Raw genomic sequence first — 17879 nt, 5'->3', positions numbered from 1 at the left:
CAGCAGGCTACCAAGAAGAAACTTGATGCCCTATGGGCATATACAGGGGGAAGAGGTCCGCCTCAGTCACAGTCATAAGGGAGGGGAGTAAGGGGAAAATGGGAGGGAGGGAGGAATGGGAGGATACAAGGGATGGGATAACAATTGAGATGTAATATGAATAAATTAATAAAATATATTTAAAAAAAGAAAACAAGCAAGCAAACAAACTAACTAACTAACTAACAAGACCCAAAGGATCATTCCTAGAACGACGATGCTGCCATCCCTACTCAAAGTTTTAGCTAGAAAGTAATACAAGAAAATGAAGCATAAAATGTAAAATTTGGATGTGAAGAAGTAAATGTATCATTTTCATTAGATAGGACTATTTCTAGAGCAATTTCCAAAAAATTTATAAATTAATTTTTAAATTACCAAAAACTAAAACAGCTATATATAAAATTAGTATGTATTACTTGTATTTTTTTATTTCTGTGAATTGACCTCTGACATCCACAAGTACACCCCCTCCCTCCAAAAATGGAGAAAAATACTAATGCTCATGGATTAGAAGAATCAATATATTTCACGTGTCAATTACTCCTTGATTTACTTATGAATTCCATGCACCCCCATCAGATTCTGGTAGGTTTTAGTTTAATTTATTATTTTCCCTTATTCTTTCTCCTCCCTCCTCCCACTGCAGAACTTAGTAGAAACCTAACTCCATAATTTATGTCAAAGTGCAAAGAGCTAAGAATGACCCCCAAATAGTGAACTGAGAGAATGTGGTCATTTGCAATTAAGACTGTGATAGCTGAATTAGTGGAGTGCTGACTCAATGTTGGACAAACTGAGCAGTGGGACGGAACACAGACAAGGACAGACATGAATAAAGCAAATCATGGGGAAAGGGTGGGTTTCGTTAGCTGTCTCTGTTGGGGGAAAACCAGTTTTGACCCTCGGCTCACAACGAATACAGACTTCAAAGGTGAACTGGTGACTGAAATGTAAGTGGCTGCAAGGCTTCTAGAACATAGCCAAGTGCAGAATCTCTCTGGTCTGGCATAAAGGAGACCCTCCTAAAAGGCACCAGGATCACTGGCTATGTTTTCAGCAGAAAAGATTGCCAGGTGTCAGTGAGAAAGCCATGAGAATAATGAGCAAAACTTCGAATGGGGACACTAAAAAAGAGGGTATGGAAATGAAGCCTATATCCAGGAAAAGACATTGGAACTCATATGACACCCCAAATTATCAAAGCTGGGAATGTTTGAATAGCCAAGCATGGGCAGGAGGCAGAGCAGGGGTTCAGGAGGCAGCATAGAGCTGTGTAGACAAGCAGCACAGAGCTGTGTAGACAAGCAGCACAGGGCTGTATAGACAAGCAGCACAGGGCTGTGTAGACAAGCAGCACAGGGCTGTGGAGACAAGCAGCACAGAACTGTGTAGACAAGCAGCACAGGGCTGTGTAGACAAGCAGCACAGGGCTGTGGAGACAAGCAGCACAGGGCTGTGGAGACAAGCAGCACAGGGCTGTGTAGACAAGCAGCACAGCGCTGTGTAGACAAGCAGCACAGGGCTGTGGAGACAAGCAGCACAGCGCTGTGTAGACAAGCAGCACAGGGCTGTGGAGACAAGCAGCACAGGGCTGTGGAGACAAGCAGCACAGCGCTGTGTAGACAAGCAGCACAGGGCTGTGGAGACAAGCAGCACAGAGCTGTGTAGACAAGCAGCACAGAGCTGTGTAGACAAGCAGCACAGAGCTGTGTAGACAAGCAGCACAGCGCTGTGGAGACAAGCAGCACAGGGCTGTGGAGACAAGCAGCACAGGGCTGTGGAGACAAGCAGCACAGGGCTGTGGAGACAAGCAGCACAGGGCTGTGGAGACAAGCAGCACAGGGCTGTGGAGACAAGCAGCACAGCGCTGTGTAGACAGTGGACAGCTAGCAGAGGTTCGGACTCAGCAATTTTACTTGGTAACTGTCCAGAGCAACTGGTGCGTGTGTCCCAGCAGACATGCTCATTGCTAAATTGCTTGATGTAGCTAAAAACCACAGCGTGGCCCATGCAGCAGTCAGTAAGGGAATGGAGAGCATATTGTGGTATAGCTGTGTGGTGGGATACTGTACATAATAAAAAAGCTGTACACAGCAACATGGAGACTCTTAAAGATACAACTTGTAGCTGGGTGTGGTGGTGCATGCCGGTAATAACAGCACTTCGGAGGGTGAGGCAGTAGGATTGCAAGTTTGAGGCCAGCCTGGGCCACATGATGAAAACCTGTGAAAGAACAAAAGCAGAGCAGACATGCGTTAGCATGCTTAGTCTGTGTGTGGCATGTCCTAGGTTTCATATGTTAAATACGAAGAGTGTGGCGTTGATTTCAAGGTGGGCTGTTCCTGGCCTGGCTTGTTCTGGACTCAGTGTGTGGGTGTCTGTGAGTGCTGGGACTTGGGAACTGGGCCTTGCAGGTGATGCTCTCAGATCAACGGCTGTGCCGACATAGAGAGCAGAGCAGGGGAGCCTCCTCCCATCCCTGTGCTCTCCTTTCTGGACACGAGAGCCACTACAGCAGGGAGCCCACCACTAAGAGGAAGGTCAAGTAAGCTGGTCATGTCATCATGATTTTAACAGTGAAAAATTAAAAAAAAAAAACAGACTTTGGGTCTAGCAACGCTTGAAGCCAGTGAAATACAGTTACAGATAACTATGAGTTGAAAGAAAGTTCTAGTTTTCACAGTAAATGCACATTTTGTGGTAAATATTCTTTTTTAAAAAATTCGTGGTTACATGCATGACTCAGAAAATGTAAGTCCTGCTTGGCTAGCCGTGCAGATCTTATCAACCAAGGGATATTTTTCACAGACTCATGCCTGCGTTGATAATGGACACTGACAAAATTATACAAATCGCTTAACAGGCCCTGGGTATGCACGTGCAAGTGTGGCCTCGTTCGCAGGATGCGTCACGCTGCATCGAGTCGCACGCTCGCTCACCTTGTACGCTGCATCGCTGACAGCCTTGATGTTGGCTTCTCTCCACTTTCCGGGCACCCCACCAATCACCTCGCGGTAGTTCACATAATAGCCTGTGATCTCTGTGCCTCCGGTCGTGGCTGGTTGCTTCCATCCAAGAACCATTGAGTCCCGAAAACTTTCAAGACAAGTGATGTCATAGGGTGGAGATGGCACCGCTGTTGCAATAGGAATCACTTGTAAGTAAGAGGGAAGTGCACTTGTGGCTCTGTCCACATTTAGCTCGCTTGCCTGGTGCCACGTTTGGGGCACCAGCTGTAGTATACAATGGAATGTGAGACAGAGCTGAAACTTAGCACCTGACTTGGTATATGAGAAAAATAAACATTGAGAAAGTGTACTAAAATCATTAAACTGAGGTTTTAAAAACTTTGGCCAAAACAAAAAACAAAACAAAACAAAACAAAACAAAACAAAAGAAACCCAGAAAATGGTATGTTCTCAAAAAATGATCTTTTCCCCATAAGATGAAATATTTCCCTTGAGATCTATACCTTGCTTTTGCTGTTAATGCTTTGTGGTTTCGCTTTTATTGGTCCCTGACGACAGCAGGACACACACGTACCTTGGGTTCTATGGGCTGAGCTAAATGCACCTTTAAGAAATATTTTACAGCACAAGGCATGATCTTCCATGTGACCTTCTCTTGGTAAATACAAGTTTATCACAGTGTTTTCAACTCCTTTCATTTAAAATTCTTGATGTTAAAATGTTTTATATAGCACAAAATGCTACAGTAGATATCACTGCATTTACTAGTACCCAGCTAGAAAAAATATCTGAAGGTTATTTCAAAACTCCTTTGCTGGTGTTTTTTTTTTTTTTTTCCATTTTGGCCACTGAAATGATAGTTACAATGATGGCAGGAAATCATCTAGCTATGCAGCCATCAGGAAATTCCCAAGTACTTGTTTAGGTTATAAGAGTCACAGAAGCCATCTCATCCCTAGGCTGTGTCTTCTCTCCCAGAGCACTTATGAGCACCTACCTCAGTTACGCCCCAGTTCTTCTTAGCTGATGGGATAAATAAGGGTTAAAGACAAACCAGAAAGGTAGAGGAGTTATGAAAGCTGCGGTGGGGTAGAAATTGGGAATGGACAGAGGGCGCTTAAAGTGCATCAGCACTTTCATGTGATGCTTTGTCTCCTGGAACACACATGACCTCAAGTGCCCAAGCAGCTCACGCTTAGATTTCTAACAAACATTCTTCCCTGAGTCCCTCCTGAAAGGGACTGACATGTGCTCTCTGTGACTGCAATACCATACCAAGCTTTTCACGACTGCCGAGAGCTAGTGATTTGAACAAAACATGAACAGTCACTTAAAAACAATGGGAATCAGTAACTCTGACCTTGGTACGCTGTCACTCCATCATGAAATATTTTCCTTTACATGTCTTGAGCAGGAACATGTCAGAGAGCTGCACACAACCTGGTTGGTCATGTCCTTCCTACCTTCATGTCTAGGGCGCAGAGTGTCTTCCTGGCTAACTCCTCCTCATTGAAAAGGTCCTGTAAACACTTTGTCATTGCTAAGCCTAAGGAACAACGCAGAAAAGCCAACCCCACACGGCGACTTAGATATCGTGTTAGATGAAAGCGTGTTAAGCGAACAAAGGAGAACACGGAGTTCAGAACCAACAATGAGGACTGAGCACAGAGGAAGCATGTGACCCGGACAATGAGAGGGGAGGACACGGATGGACATGAATGTAGACGGATGGAAAGCCGGACTTTGCAGGTCTCACCTGCTGGATCCTTCTTCTTTTTCGGGGCCTCAGATTTACTTGGCTCCTTGGGAGCCGCCTCCTGTGGTGGCGGGCTGAGCTCCTCCTGAACTGAATCACTTACTTTACTCACTTCCTTCTGGCCCAGGTCGGAAGGGCTACTGGGTGCCGAAGGCTTACTAGGTTTGCTACTGAGCAAAGCGTCTCTCTGAGAGGTTGGTGGGGAGGCTCCTTTCAGGCCCCCCCTGGAGTCTGTTAGTCCACCAGGCGTATCTCTCAGTTGAGGCCACACATCTGTAGACACTCCTCCCCCTACAGTCACCGGACAACAACAGAAACGACATGAGCCAGACCCTGTACATGTTACTCTTAGATAACAGAACAAACAGAAACGTTAGGACTACAAGCGGAGCGAAAACAATTTACACCAGAGAACATTTCAACGTCTCCATATTTTGGAAAAAGAAGAAACAAGAACAAAAACAAACCACAGACAGAACAGGAACCGTTTCTATTTGCAGAACCCAAAGGTTTTCAGGTTATATAGAAAAAGCAAATCTCAGGCGATTCTTAAAAGATATAACGGGATCATGACTGTTAGTGCAACAGTAATGAAGTGTACCTCCCAACTCATCAGAGAACATGTCTGCTAAGGTCAAAGACGAAAACGGACGTTAGATCTGTCTGCTATTGCTGTCCTGTTGCTGGAGACTTTGAGACAGGGTCTTGCTGTGCAGTCCAGGACGGTCTCGAACCCTCAGCTCTCCGGCTTCAGGCTCCCCAGTTGTTGCGACTAGAAGTGTGAACCATCACACCTGCCCAATCTTTTTTTTTTTAAGTGATATTGGGGCTTTACCCATCAGAACGGTGTGCTCTACTACTGAGACCCATAATAAAATATTTCTATTAATATGTTAGCATATTACAGGTTTTATTTTTGTTTTTCTAAACTACCTGGGTCCCTTCCCCCGACTCTGTCCAAGATTGGGAGGTACAACACATATATGCATATAATTACCTTATTAATGGTATTATTTTATTGGTTAGTTTGCAAACAGAGATGAAATATGTGATTAAGCAACCACATGTGTCTTGCATGAATTTTAGCGGCATGGTAATATGCTGTTAGGATAAAAGCCAAGCTCTGCTGCAGATGGTATGGCCTTTAGGTATAAAATGATCCAAGCTATGGTGGTATACCACTTCACGGAAGCAAGATGGCCTGCCTGGTCCCAGGATGAACATGGAGTTAGCATGGCGTTTCATACAGTGGGGAATGCCTGAGGAAACTGGGATGTGAGGATGAAAACACTACAGATGGAGATGCTGGATAAGTGATGAAGGCCTGTAAAATGTCAGCTCTGGACGGTTAGCTGTCAGCTGGATTCAGAGAAGATGATCATTTAATGATGGAGCCATGGAGTGAAGTTAGAAACTTTAAACCATTGATGGAGATGATGGAAACTTAGAAAAATTCACTATTTTCCCCAACCAAATTACATAAAAGGAACTTACCAATAGCAGCTTTGACTTCAATAGCTTCTGAATCCTGGGAATATTCACTCAGTCCGGCTGCATTCACTGCTCTGACCCGGAAAATATAACTCTGACCAGTCGTCAGGCCATGGCAAGTAAATCTAAAGATGAGAGGAGGCGTTCAGAGCCTTTCTCAGGAGGAACACTGGGGAAACGGGTGGCAGATCCGAACAGCCTGGCTTTATGAGAAGATTCATTTTTTGAAAAGAGAAAAGAGACCGAGAACTTGAGGTAGCATGTGCGCCTTAGACAGGGAGACAGGGCGATGGCCACGCATCAGCTCTGCATGAGGACAAGCTAGGTAGTGAGTCGGGCACAAACAAGGCCCTTAATAATCAACGGGCCTGCTAAGGACACCACGAGTAGCCTCGGGTATGTAAAACGTAAAGTACAGGAAATCCTGCCACAGCCAGGGAAGGAATCCTCACTTGGGAAATCACACTGGAATCTGAGTAAAGTGAAAAAGTGGCTCCAGAACCATTCAGATACAGAGACCCAACAATAAGATATGAGCCTGTCCGCAGTGGCTTCGCACTTAAAACCACCGTGCTCCTCAACGCTGTTACAGCTGCAAGTAGCACTTCGTGAATCCCTGTATCGTCAAATCAGCTCTAGGCACTAAACCCAAGGGGCCCACAGCCTGCTGATGATCCCACTGACACTCACTCAGCCAGTGTTTGCTAAATGACACCATGTCTCCCAGTCAACTTGGTTTGGTGAGTTTCTATTGAGCTGTCGTGACGTCAGACTAGTCACTATAGATAAGACGACAAATAGCGGCAGTGTCGGCCTCTCGGTGGCTTCTGATCTTTTGTTACAGACAGATGCCTGGGGTCCTGCTTCTAAATGACCCACGGTAAAGACGGAACATGTGGACATTTCAAGCTGAGAGGTAAAAGTCATGCAAAGCACACTGCCTCCACCCCTTAACCTGTTCTCGGGTCCTGGTTCCACACATGCTCTGGGAGTGCGTGCCCCTGGGAAAGTGCCAGGTAGAAGCTGCCTCGACAAGGCGGCCAGGCCCTTTCTAGGGATGGCTTCCCAGATTGGTCCTAATTAAAGCAGGCTCAGCTGGTTGACAAAATAATTAAAAGCAAGAGAATGAAAAAACAACAACAACTACTTTTCCCACACTGAAAACAGGCACAAAGAGGTGACAAGCCACGGGAATGCCCTTCTTTTGGTGCAGTTTCTGTCTGCCTGGCCCTGGGCCTCATCATGTTGATGTTCAGAATTAATCAAGTGCTGGTACTCTCTGCTCTGTTCTTTTAAAATACCAAGGTGTTCATATTTGGCAGAGCGTGTTAGGCCCATAGAGTCTAATATCACTTTGCATATGAAAGACCAGAGAGTAATAATGAAAAAAGAAATCAGAGAAGGACTATAAAATGAACTTTTAGATGGTATTTTGTTTCTTCTATGTGTTTGACATTACAAGTTTTTTTCCCCAAATATATTAGACAAGCTCAGCTTTAAATTCATTTGGCTATTTTTAAGTGAATGTGTGTATGTGCTACTTGTTCTTAAAAAGATTGTGTGTGTGTGTGTGTGTATGTGTGTGTGTGTGTGGTGTGTGGGGAGAACGTGCCTGTGTATGGAGGTGCCTAGGGAAGCCCAGATCCCCTGGAGCTGGAGATGCAGGGGCTGGGCAATCACCCACTCTGGGGTAGTATAGCTTTGCCTGCCTAGCCATTCCTTTAACCCCAAGTGTGTGTTAATCTTCCCCTGGATGTGTGTACTGAACGTAGCCCACAGTGAGTCTGGAACGCGCACACACACACACACACACACACACACACACACACACACACACACACGCATGCACATGTATGTTACCGTGAGCCCTTCACAGGGTTATTGTTGCAGGGCTCCCACTTTCCAGAGCCAACAACACTGGACTCGATGTAGTACCCAACCAGCTCTTTGGCGTCCTTGGACTCCTCCCAAGAAACCACCACTGAGGTGTCTGTGTTTCTACTTGGGATGATTTTGCCAGGGGCCTTGGGGATATCTGCGCAAAGAAGAAAACGGCGATCAAAACTCAAGGTAGCTCAACGTACTTCACAACTGCCACATTTGCACAAACACACGTGCATAAATATTTTTACACTCTTGTAAAACATACAGTTGCTCTGTTTCATAATATTTCTGCTAAAGATGTTACTTAGGAAGCATGACAGCAGATGAAACGTCTATGGACACTGGAAACTGTATTAGCTGTTGAAACGTGTGCCTTCTTGCATCGGCAGAACAGCACTATTCTGTTCCTGGTTTGGAATTTCTCTCAGCACGCTTGCTCAGTCTGACCCTACACTTACCGAGTTTGTCCCCTACGACGGTAACTTCAGTTGCCTCCGAGGGCTCACCGACTCCTGCTGAATTTGAACAGCGGACACGGAAGCGGTAGGACTTCCCCTCCACCAAGTCAAACAGAGCAAAGCGAGGAGACTTCACTGGGAGTTCTGTGTTGACGCGCTGCCAGTTTTCTGTTCCCACATCACACTGCAGTAGGAACACAGACATTAGTGGAGACCCCCAAAATCAAACCAAACCAAACAAAAAAATACCTTCTCAACTAGTTCCTAATCTCGTTTTTTTGTGGCTGCAGTGGGAACTGGACCAAAGGCGTCACAGATGCCAAGTAAGCACTCTAACACTGAGCTACAGCCCTTACGCCCAATCAAAGCCACTTGTTAACAATGATCTTGGAGCTTCATGTTAAATTCTTCTTAAATATCCTCCTCAGCAGCCATGATCTTGTGAAGGAGGACTCCTGTGGCCCTGTGTCTGCGGACTCTCGTGCACTTTTGTGCTGGCAGCTAACCCTCTTCCTCAGTGATGTCCTGGCTAGCTCTTGCCACTTTAGCACTTGCCATTCACAAGTGCCTATCCGAACCTCCTTGGGTATGGCTCTCATACCATCTTCAGCCACTCTGGGTCACTGTGTTTACAGTTCTGATCTACAACATGATTATGAGGAAAGTGCTACAACGTCTCTATTTCTCATGTCCCCGCCATGTTTCATCATCACAACAGAGGAGCCAGTAGACAAACAGCCATTACTAGAGCAGGGGAGACAGCTCTAGAAAATGCTGTCATATAGGCAATCTATAGTTTCAGGAACATGAGCGAACCTCAAGGTGCCATGGTAACTATCCATGTGGCATGTACATTTTCATAATCTGTAAGATCTAAAGAGTTTAGATTATTCCTGGTGCTGTACTCCTTTACTTCACTGTTATTATCAATCAACGTGACTTAAGACTAGAAGGCCACTAGGAGGTGGCGTGGGTGACAGCACTAGGGTCTTACCTTCTCCACAAAGTACATAATGCCTTCATGGCCTCGCTGGCCAGGGGGTTTCCAGCTCAGCACTACATAGCTCCGGGTGGCCTCAGTGACAGAGAGGTCTGTGGGGGGACCGGGAATGACACCCTCTGGAAAACAACGAGGTAAAGTGAGGTGCACATATTCAGGGGCGTCGGGGCCATGTGGAGATCCACAAGTGCTTCTCTATTCCAGGCTCCACCGTGTGAAGAAGCCTTGTCTGTACAATTTTCTCTTTTAAAAACAAGACAAAACCGTTCATTCATTTGGTTATTCAGATGACACTGCATTAGCATACAGACAGACTGAGGAGAGGCGGGGCCTGGTTTTGTCTTTAAATGATGTAGAGCTGAATTGATGAAGAGAAGTTGACCTGTGCGAGGCAGTGTGTGCTTGTGTCCCTAAGCACACAGTGAAGGACACAGTGAAGTCTAGAGTGGGCCATGGGCTGGTGGGACTGAGCTCCGTGTCAACGGCCGGAGTGGGAGTCACATGATGTTCTCCTGATCTCCCTCACAATCACTGCATCCTCATTAGGAAACATCTCTCCTCCCTCTCTCTCTTCTTCCCTCCTCCCTCCCCTCCACAACAGCTGAGTTCCCTGCCACCTTGAAAAGATTTGTTTCCTCACAGCAATGCTCAGAGGCACGTCTAGAAATACAAAGATACCGAGCATCAAGCAACATAAACCCAAAATATCTGCTGTCTAATTTAGAAACCAAATATGTATGAAAGCAAGAAAATAACAGCCTGCTGGGGGGGGGGGGCGGAATTAATTATTAGTAACGAACCCAGAAATGGCACAGGTGACAGAATTAGTGCCGTGTGTGAGCTGCTAAGCAGTGATTAGTAGACAAGGAAGTGGTTACAAATATAAACCAGGTCATAAGCGTTCCACACGTTCAAGAGGAGGAAGACTGAGGGGACACGGTGCCAGTGAGCTGAGAAGCAAGTCAAATGGTTTCAAGTGACACACAATTGAAGTTCCTGGCGGAGGAGAGAGAAGGGAATGCATCAAAGCAACAACACCAACAAAATACTCAAAGAAACAATAGTGAAACCTCTTCAGATCAGATGACAGCTATAAACCCACAGTCCTGAGAAGCATGCAGAACCTACGCATGATGTATCAGAAGAAAGCCACACCCACTGATGCCCCATAATCAAAATCCTAAAGCCAGCAATAAAGAGAATATCTCAGAAGCAAGCAGAGAAAAAAGATGTACTTACAGACCCAGGAACAAAAATCACCATGACTTTTATATGTGAAAATCACAAGAACTGTTACAGTAGAGATCTTCAGCACAGTGAACTAGGTTTTCTCTTCACCCACACCGTGTGCGTGTATATGTCCGAGCACGCGCATGTGTGTGTGCGTGTGCGTGCATGTGCGTGCGCGCGAGCGCCCCTCTATGGCAGACATTAAAAGCTCCCCTAGATAGATGGTAGGATTCCAAGCCCCTCTGTGTTACCACCAATCTTGTTGGGGATGGGACATACAGAAGAATTAATTGAAGTGTAATTGATTAAAATGAGTAGAATACAGCCATATTATATTTCCTAAAATAATCTAATTGTTATCTAAATTTCATAGGTAACTCTATGAAAACCATATGTAGTCTGATGGAGGGCGCTATTTTGTTTATTCCATAGTTATTGCAGTCATTTTGCTATTTTGTCCATCTACCCCAGAAGACTGATCTAGAAAGTCTAAAGAATACAGAGAAATACCCAGCACTAGAAAGAAACCATATGATTATTTGGTAGCTACAGACATAGCTTCCGTGACCTGGGATGTAGCATAGGCTACCTTCTGTGGATGGTGCAGACATAACTTCCGTGACCTGGGATGTAGCATAGGCTACCTTCTGTGCATGGTGCAGACATAACTTCCGTGACCTGGGATGTAGCATAGGCTACCTTCTGTGCATGGTGCAGACATAACTTCCGTGACCTGGGACGTAGCATAGGCTACCTTCTGTGCATGGTGCAGACATAACTTCCGTGACCTGGGATGTAACATAGGCTACCTTCTGTGCATGGTGCAGACATAGCTTCCATGACCTGGGATGTAGCATAGGCTACCTTCTGTGGATGGTGCAGACATAACTTCCGTGACCTGGGACGTAGCATAGGCTACCTTCTGTGGATGGTGCAGACATAACTTCCGTGACCTGGGATGTAGCATAGGCTACCTTCTGTGCATGGTGCAGACATAACTTCCGTGACCTGGGAAACATAGGCTACCTTCTGTGGATGGCTGCCAGAAGCTACTTGGTTTTGACTAATTTAAAATGTGAACACCTACAAATCAGTTTAATCTAGTAATTTATATCATGTAATTGTGTTTCCCAATAGATGAAAACTGACCAACTTGTCAAGACGTTTCCTTTTTGAATGGCTTTGTAAGACAAAACACGTATCACTGGCCTCACAAACAATAATATATTTTTAGAAGCAAAGCTGTCATTAGCAGCGGCATCTAGAGAGGCCAGAGCTCTTACCTGTAGGCTCCTCTTCGGTGACAATGATCTGTCCAGTCCAGGGTGCTGACGGACGACCTGACAAGACAAGTGTAAAGTCACATATTCACAACATGCTGCTGGCTCTTGGATAAACCAATAGACTGGTTGGATGTGTCTTCTTAATGCCCCTTTATCAACATGTGTAGAGTGCTCTGGGAAGCATGGTCCTGCCAGAGCCTAGCATCTCCCTGGACTGGGTTGGATTTTGTGCATTTCTACCTTTACAAGCTAAGTAAGTTGTGCTCAGCACACAGCCCCGAAACACACAAGCTTTCCCATGCCATCTTCAGAGACAACACATGTGTGGGAGAAACAGCCATGAGCCCAGTAGTTCTCTGTCTGTTATCATGAAGATCAAAGGCGACAGGAACTTCGGGTTGGCAGGAAAGCTGAACGAGAACAAGCTTTTCCTATTATGCTTTGAAAAGAGTTGTCCATGGGAAGTCAGCTTAGATCCTGAGTAAGGAAGAAGGAATAGGAAGCTGCAAAGTTGACACCCTGGGAGGCCTGCCCTTTTGAATCTGGGAGAGAGCAGAGATTAGGAGGTGGGGGGTAAGAGGGGAGGAGGCAGGGGAAACTGTGGTCACGGTGTGATATATGAGAGAATACATTTTTTTTGTTTTTTTGTTTTTTTTTGTTTTTCGAGACAGGGTCTCTCTGTGGAGCCTTGGCTGTCCTGGACTCGCTTTGTAGACCAGGCTGGCCTCGAACTCACAGCGATCCGCCTGCCTCTGCCTCCCGAGTGCTGGGATTAAAGGCGTGCGCCACCATGCCCGGCGAGAATACATTTTTTAAAAAGAAAGAAAAGATGGAGGGAGAATCCATCCTGTGGCTCTAAAAGCATGAAAAAGAGAATGGTGGGAGGGAGAGATGGCTCTGCAGGTAAGCAAGCCTGCTGCCACGCCTGACACCGTGAGCTCAGTCTCTGGTAAGCAAGCCTGCTGCCACGCCTGACACCGTGAGCTCAGTCTCTAGGATCCCATGGCAGATGGGGAGGACCAGCTCCTGATGGCTGGTTGTTCTCTGGCTTCCACATGAACACTGCGGCATGCATTCCCACATACATGCACACGCACAGACAGACACACGATAGGTGGATAGATAGGTGATAGATAGATAGATAGATGATAGATAGATAGATGGGTAGATAGATGGGAAGATAGATGGATAGATAGACAGACAGACGGACAGACAGATAGATTGTTTAGGGGAGAAAGACTCCTTCAATTTTGCTTTTCTAGAGGGAATTTTCATTCGCCTCTGTGCAGGAAACAGGAAGGCAATAAAGAAGACAGTGCTTCTCACTCATAACAATCTTTTCTTACTGGAGTTCATAAGAGGGTAGAGGACCGTGTGAGACGGGACTGACTAACAGAACAGAGAGGGAGGTCTAAAGGTGATGTGAGTCTCCTTGGAGCTCTGTGAGTGTGGAGTGGACCTGAAAATCTGCCACAAGAGTATTTGGCAGTATCTGGAACTTTCTAGCTTATAGCCGGTGAATAATGCCATTGGCGTATAGCAGGCAAAGACAAGAGCTGTCTGTAAAACATTCTACATGCATATTCCCTCGGCGGACAACTGCTGGCCTGGTGTGTGATGAGGGCCACTGGGACAGAACAAGATGTCACCACCTGGGGATTCTTAGGATGTCATTTTGCCATCTCTATAATTGTGGACACCATACAGGGTCCTGTCAAAGGCACAGTTTATGTACCATGATCTGACAGTCACTTGGAAGACTGTAAATAGATGAAATTGTTTGGGTTTCTTTTAGATTTTTAGATTACACTTTAGCTGTGTGTGTGTGTGTGTGTGTGTGTGTGTGTGTGTATGTGTGGGTGTCACAGAGTACATGTGGCAGTCAGAGGACAGCTGTGGAGTCAGTGCTCTCCTTCCACTGTGGGGGCCCTTTACCTACTGAGCCATCTTGACAGCCTCATGGTTATTTTATTACTTAAATGGAAACTCAAATTTGGATTAGACATAAATTTGTTTCCTAATCAACATGGAGGTGCTCATAGGGTTGGATATTAATGCTTGATCAAAGACTTCAAGGTAAAAAAAAAAATCACTCGGAGCCGTAAATGCAGTTATATTTAGAACAGACTAATAATGTGAAAAAAAATAATCTTTGGGCCATTTGTCCCTATATGTCATTCCATACCTAATGATTAGAACACAGATTAGCAAGGCTCACTTTTCCTGAGTAATTTTTTTTAAAGATAAAGTGGGGTAAAAAGATGCTTAAAATAATGAATAAAAAACAAATAGTTTTTTATGCTCTTGGGCTCACCCCAACCACGTGATTTCTGACCAGTAAACGATGTCTTACTCTTGTCTCCCTCTAGTGGACAGGAAAGGAATTACTTGCAGTGACACCTACCTCATGTTTGGTTTGGTTTGGTTTTCTGTTATGGCTGCTATTGGTTTTTGTTTGTTTGGCGTTTTGTTTTTTGATTTTTCAGGGAAGATGCAGAGAAATGAAAAGGGCTTACTTTTAAGTCTAGCTTTCTCAGCTGGATCCAGAGCAGCCACGGGCTCAGAAACTCGAGACGGCAGGCCTATTCCAGTTTTATTCACGGCTCGAACTCGGAATATGTAGGACCGACCTTCTATCAAGCCAGTGACTGGAAACCGAGCAAACTTCACAGGTGTGTCATTGCACTGAGACCAGCTTTCCGTGCCCACCTCACACCTGAGGGAAGGAGGAGTTGGAGGATTACACGGAGTATGGCAGAGGGAGGAGCAAACTCACCCTGTCACTTCTCTTCTTCCCTGTGTCAAAACAGAGAACGCCCGCACGGCTTGCTAGGTCTAGACTTCAGGCACCCAGTTCCACTCAAGTTCAATGTGTATTTCTTAATTTTTCTTTTAAAAATATTTTTTTAACCAAGTATTTATTTGCATGCGTGTGTAAGTGCAAAACACATGTGGAAGTCAAAGGACAACTTGAAGGCGTTGTTTCTCTCCTCCTGTCATGTGGGGCATGGGCATCCGACTTTACTCTCTGAGACATCTTACCAGGCTGCAGCTGGGCATTGTTTAGCCTGAAGAAGGAGCCTCAGACCTTTCCTAAAGAAGTGGCTGACTGGTCTTGTGTGTCGAGAAGAGGAATTAAGGATGCAGGAATCCAGAATCTCTTATTTGGTTTTTTAATGTGTGTGTGTGTGTGTGTGTGTGTGTGTGTGTGTGTGTGTGTGTGTGTGCCTTGCTTTAATGTACCACGTGTGTGCATGGTGCCTGCCAAGGGCAGAGAGGCTGTTGGATCCCTTGGGACTGGAGTTATAGACAGTTGTGAGCTGCAGTGTGGGTGCTGGGACTTGAACCCTGGTCCTCTAGAAGAGCAGCCAGTGCTTTAACCACTGATCTATCTCTCCAGGGGGTGGGGGGGAGGTTTAGGATCCCTCACCCCATCGTCCCACTGACACCTTTAACTGCACTGCAAGTGACTCCTCCGTCTTCTTTAGGCGTTTTCTTTTAAAAGCAGAATTATTGCAGGATAAGTTGGAACCTAAAAGGACAACTGTACAGCTGGGCATGGTGGGGCACACCTCCAATCCCAGGATTTGGGAACCTGAGGTAGGAGTATTGTGGCCTCGAGGCTAGTCTAGGCTACAAGGGGAGACCCTCCAAAAGCTAAACCAACCAACTAAACTAGGACAGCCGTTGGGGGTTGGTCTGCTGTTCTGTCTAATGCGGCAATAACAGCAAAACCTGTTTGTACTGCAGTGTGGAAGCAGCGCACTCTTTTCTTCCCTGATGGTCGCTGTGACCACGAGGCCATTGTAATACGCTTGTTGCTTCGCTTTCCTCATCCTTTGCTGTGCTCGCTCTCCAATGTCTTGCTATGCAGCCCGAGCTGGTTTTGAACACATGACTTCTACCTCCTAAGTACTGGGACAGCATGCCATGCCCACCCATGCCCGTTTTGTTTGTTACGATGAGGCTGATGCTTCCCATAGATAAGTACAGTGCTGGGAAACAGATTTCTAGTTGCTAATGTAGCCATTGGCATCCAAGAATATCCAGGGAGCCAGGAAACTGCTTGGGAGATGATACAGTAGTTCACATGGGGCTTCCAATGCAATCACCTCAGCCGTAGAGACTCAGCACCACACCCCACGCACGGTGCTGTGGTCAAAATGTCTGAACCCCAAATAGTTCTCATGGTAGGGCGGTGCCAAAACACAGCCAGGGGCTTCTCTTCCTCGCTGTCCTTTTACATTCTTTGATATGATAATGATCAGTTTCTTTAATATTATGTAAATTTTTATCAGACGCATTTGCGATTCATGTCTTCCATCCACTCTCTCTAAACCTCTGCTTTGTATAGTTTCTGCTTTGTATAGTTTCTGGAGTTGCCACGTGTGGGGAATGGCAGGGAGCTGAGGGGACCACAGCAGTTCTCCTAGAACTGTCTGTCTCCTACACCTGTCTCCCAGACCTGTCTGTCTCCTAGACCTGTCTGTTTCCCTGTCTGTCTGTCTCCCTGTCTCTCTCCCAGACCTGTCTGTCTCCTAGACCTGTCCGTCTCACAGACCTGTCCGTCTCACAGACCTGTCCGTCTCCCAGACCTGTCCGTCTCACAGACCTGTCCGTTTCCCAGACCTGTCCGTCTCCTGGACCAGTCTGTCTCCTAGACCTGTCTGTCTCCTAGACCTGTCCGTCTCCCAGACCTGTCTGTCTCCCAGACCTGTCTGTCTCCCAGACCTGTCTGTCTCTCAGACCTGTCTGTCTCCTAGACCTGTCTGTCTCTCAGACCTGTCTGTCTCCCAGAACTGTCTGTCTCTCAGACCTGTCCGTCTCCCAGACCTGTCTGTCTCCCAGACCTGTTTCCCAGACCTGTCTGTCTCCCTGTCTGTCTCCTAGACCTGTCTGTCTCCTAGACCTGTCTGTTTCTCAGACCTGTCCGTCTCCCAGACCTGTCTGTTTCTCAGACCTGTCCGTCTCCCAGACCTGTCTGTCTCCCAGACCTGTCCGTCTCCCAGACCTGTCTGTCTCCTAGACCTGTCTGTCTCCCAGACCTGTCTGTCTCTCAGACCTGTCTGTCTCCTAGACCTGTCTGTCTCTCAGACCTGTCTGTCTCCTAGACCTGTCTGTCTCCCAGACCTGTCTGTCTCTCAGACCTGTCTGTCTCTCAGAACTGTCTGTCTCCTAGACCTGTCTGTCTCTCAGACCTGTCTGTCTCCCAGACCTGTCTGTCTCCCAGACCTGTCTGTCTCCCAGACCTGTCCGTCTCCCAGACCTGTCTGTCTCCCAGACCTGTCTGTTTCTCAGACCTGTCCGTCTCCCAGACCTGTCTGTTTCTCAGACCTGTCCGTCTCCCAGACCTGTCCGTCTCCCAGACCTGTCTGTCTCCTAGACCTGTCTGTCTCTCAGACCTGTCTGTCTCCCAGACCTGTTTGTCTCCCAGACCTGTCTGTCTCCCAGACCTGTCTGTCTCCCAGACCTGTCCGTCTCCTAGACCTGTCTGTCTCTCAGACCTGTCTGTCTCCCAGACCTGTCTGTCTCCCAGACCTGTCCATCTCCCAGACCTGTCCGTCTCCCAGACCTGTCCGTCTCCCAGACCTGTCTGTCTCTCAGACCTGTCTGTCTCCTAGACCTGTCTGTTTCTCAGACCTGTCCGTCTCCCAGACCTGTCTGTCTCCCAGACCTGTCTGTCTCCTAGACCTGTCTGTCTCTCAGACCTGTCTGTCTCTCAGACCTGTCTGTCTCCCAGACCTGTCTGTCTCCCAGACCTGTCTG

At 46.5% G+C, this 17879-nt stretch overlaps 1 protein-coding gene across 3 annotated transcripts in view; it reads right to left on the bottom strand.

Annotated features, from left to right (window-relative positions):
* MYOM1 (myomesin 1) overlaps positions 1-17879 on the bottom strand; it is a 114673-nt gene that overhangs the window by 50302 nt on the left and 46492 nt on the right. For 2 of the 3 annotated variants that reach the window (XR_014778843.1, XM_084779907.1), the window contains 8 exons: positions 14630-14829; positions 12114-12170; positions 9595-9719; positions 8601-8784; positions 8119-8293; positions 6262-6383; positions 4768-5058; positions 2982-3178 (listed from right to left, as the gene is read on the bottom strand). Coding sequence is in view for 2 of the 3 variants with exons in the window: in XM_084779907.1 (XP_084636033.1) it covers positions 2982-3178; positions 4768-5058; positions 6262-6383; positions 8119-8293; positions 8601-8784; positions 9595-9719; positions 12114-12170; positions 14630-14829 (1351 nt within the window). In the remaining variant the exon portion in view is untranslated. The remainder of the gene's footprint in view (positions 1-2981; positions 3179-4767; positions 5059-6261; positions 6384-8118; positions 8294-8600; positions 8785-9594; positions 9720-12113; positions 12171-14629; positions 14830-17879) is intronic. The other variant, XM_084779908.1, reaches the window with a different exon arrangement.

This window comes from Acomys minous (genome assembly GCF_964271855.1).
Source record: "Acomys minous genome assembly, chromosome: 4".
NCBI lineage: Eukaryota > Metazoa > Chordata > Mammalia > Rodentia > Muridae > Acomys > Acomys minous.
The sequence above is the reverse complement of the archived record's forward strand: the minus strand, read 5'-3'. Positions and strand labels throughout refer to the sequence as shown.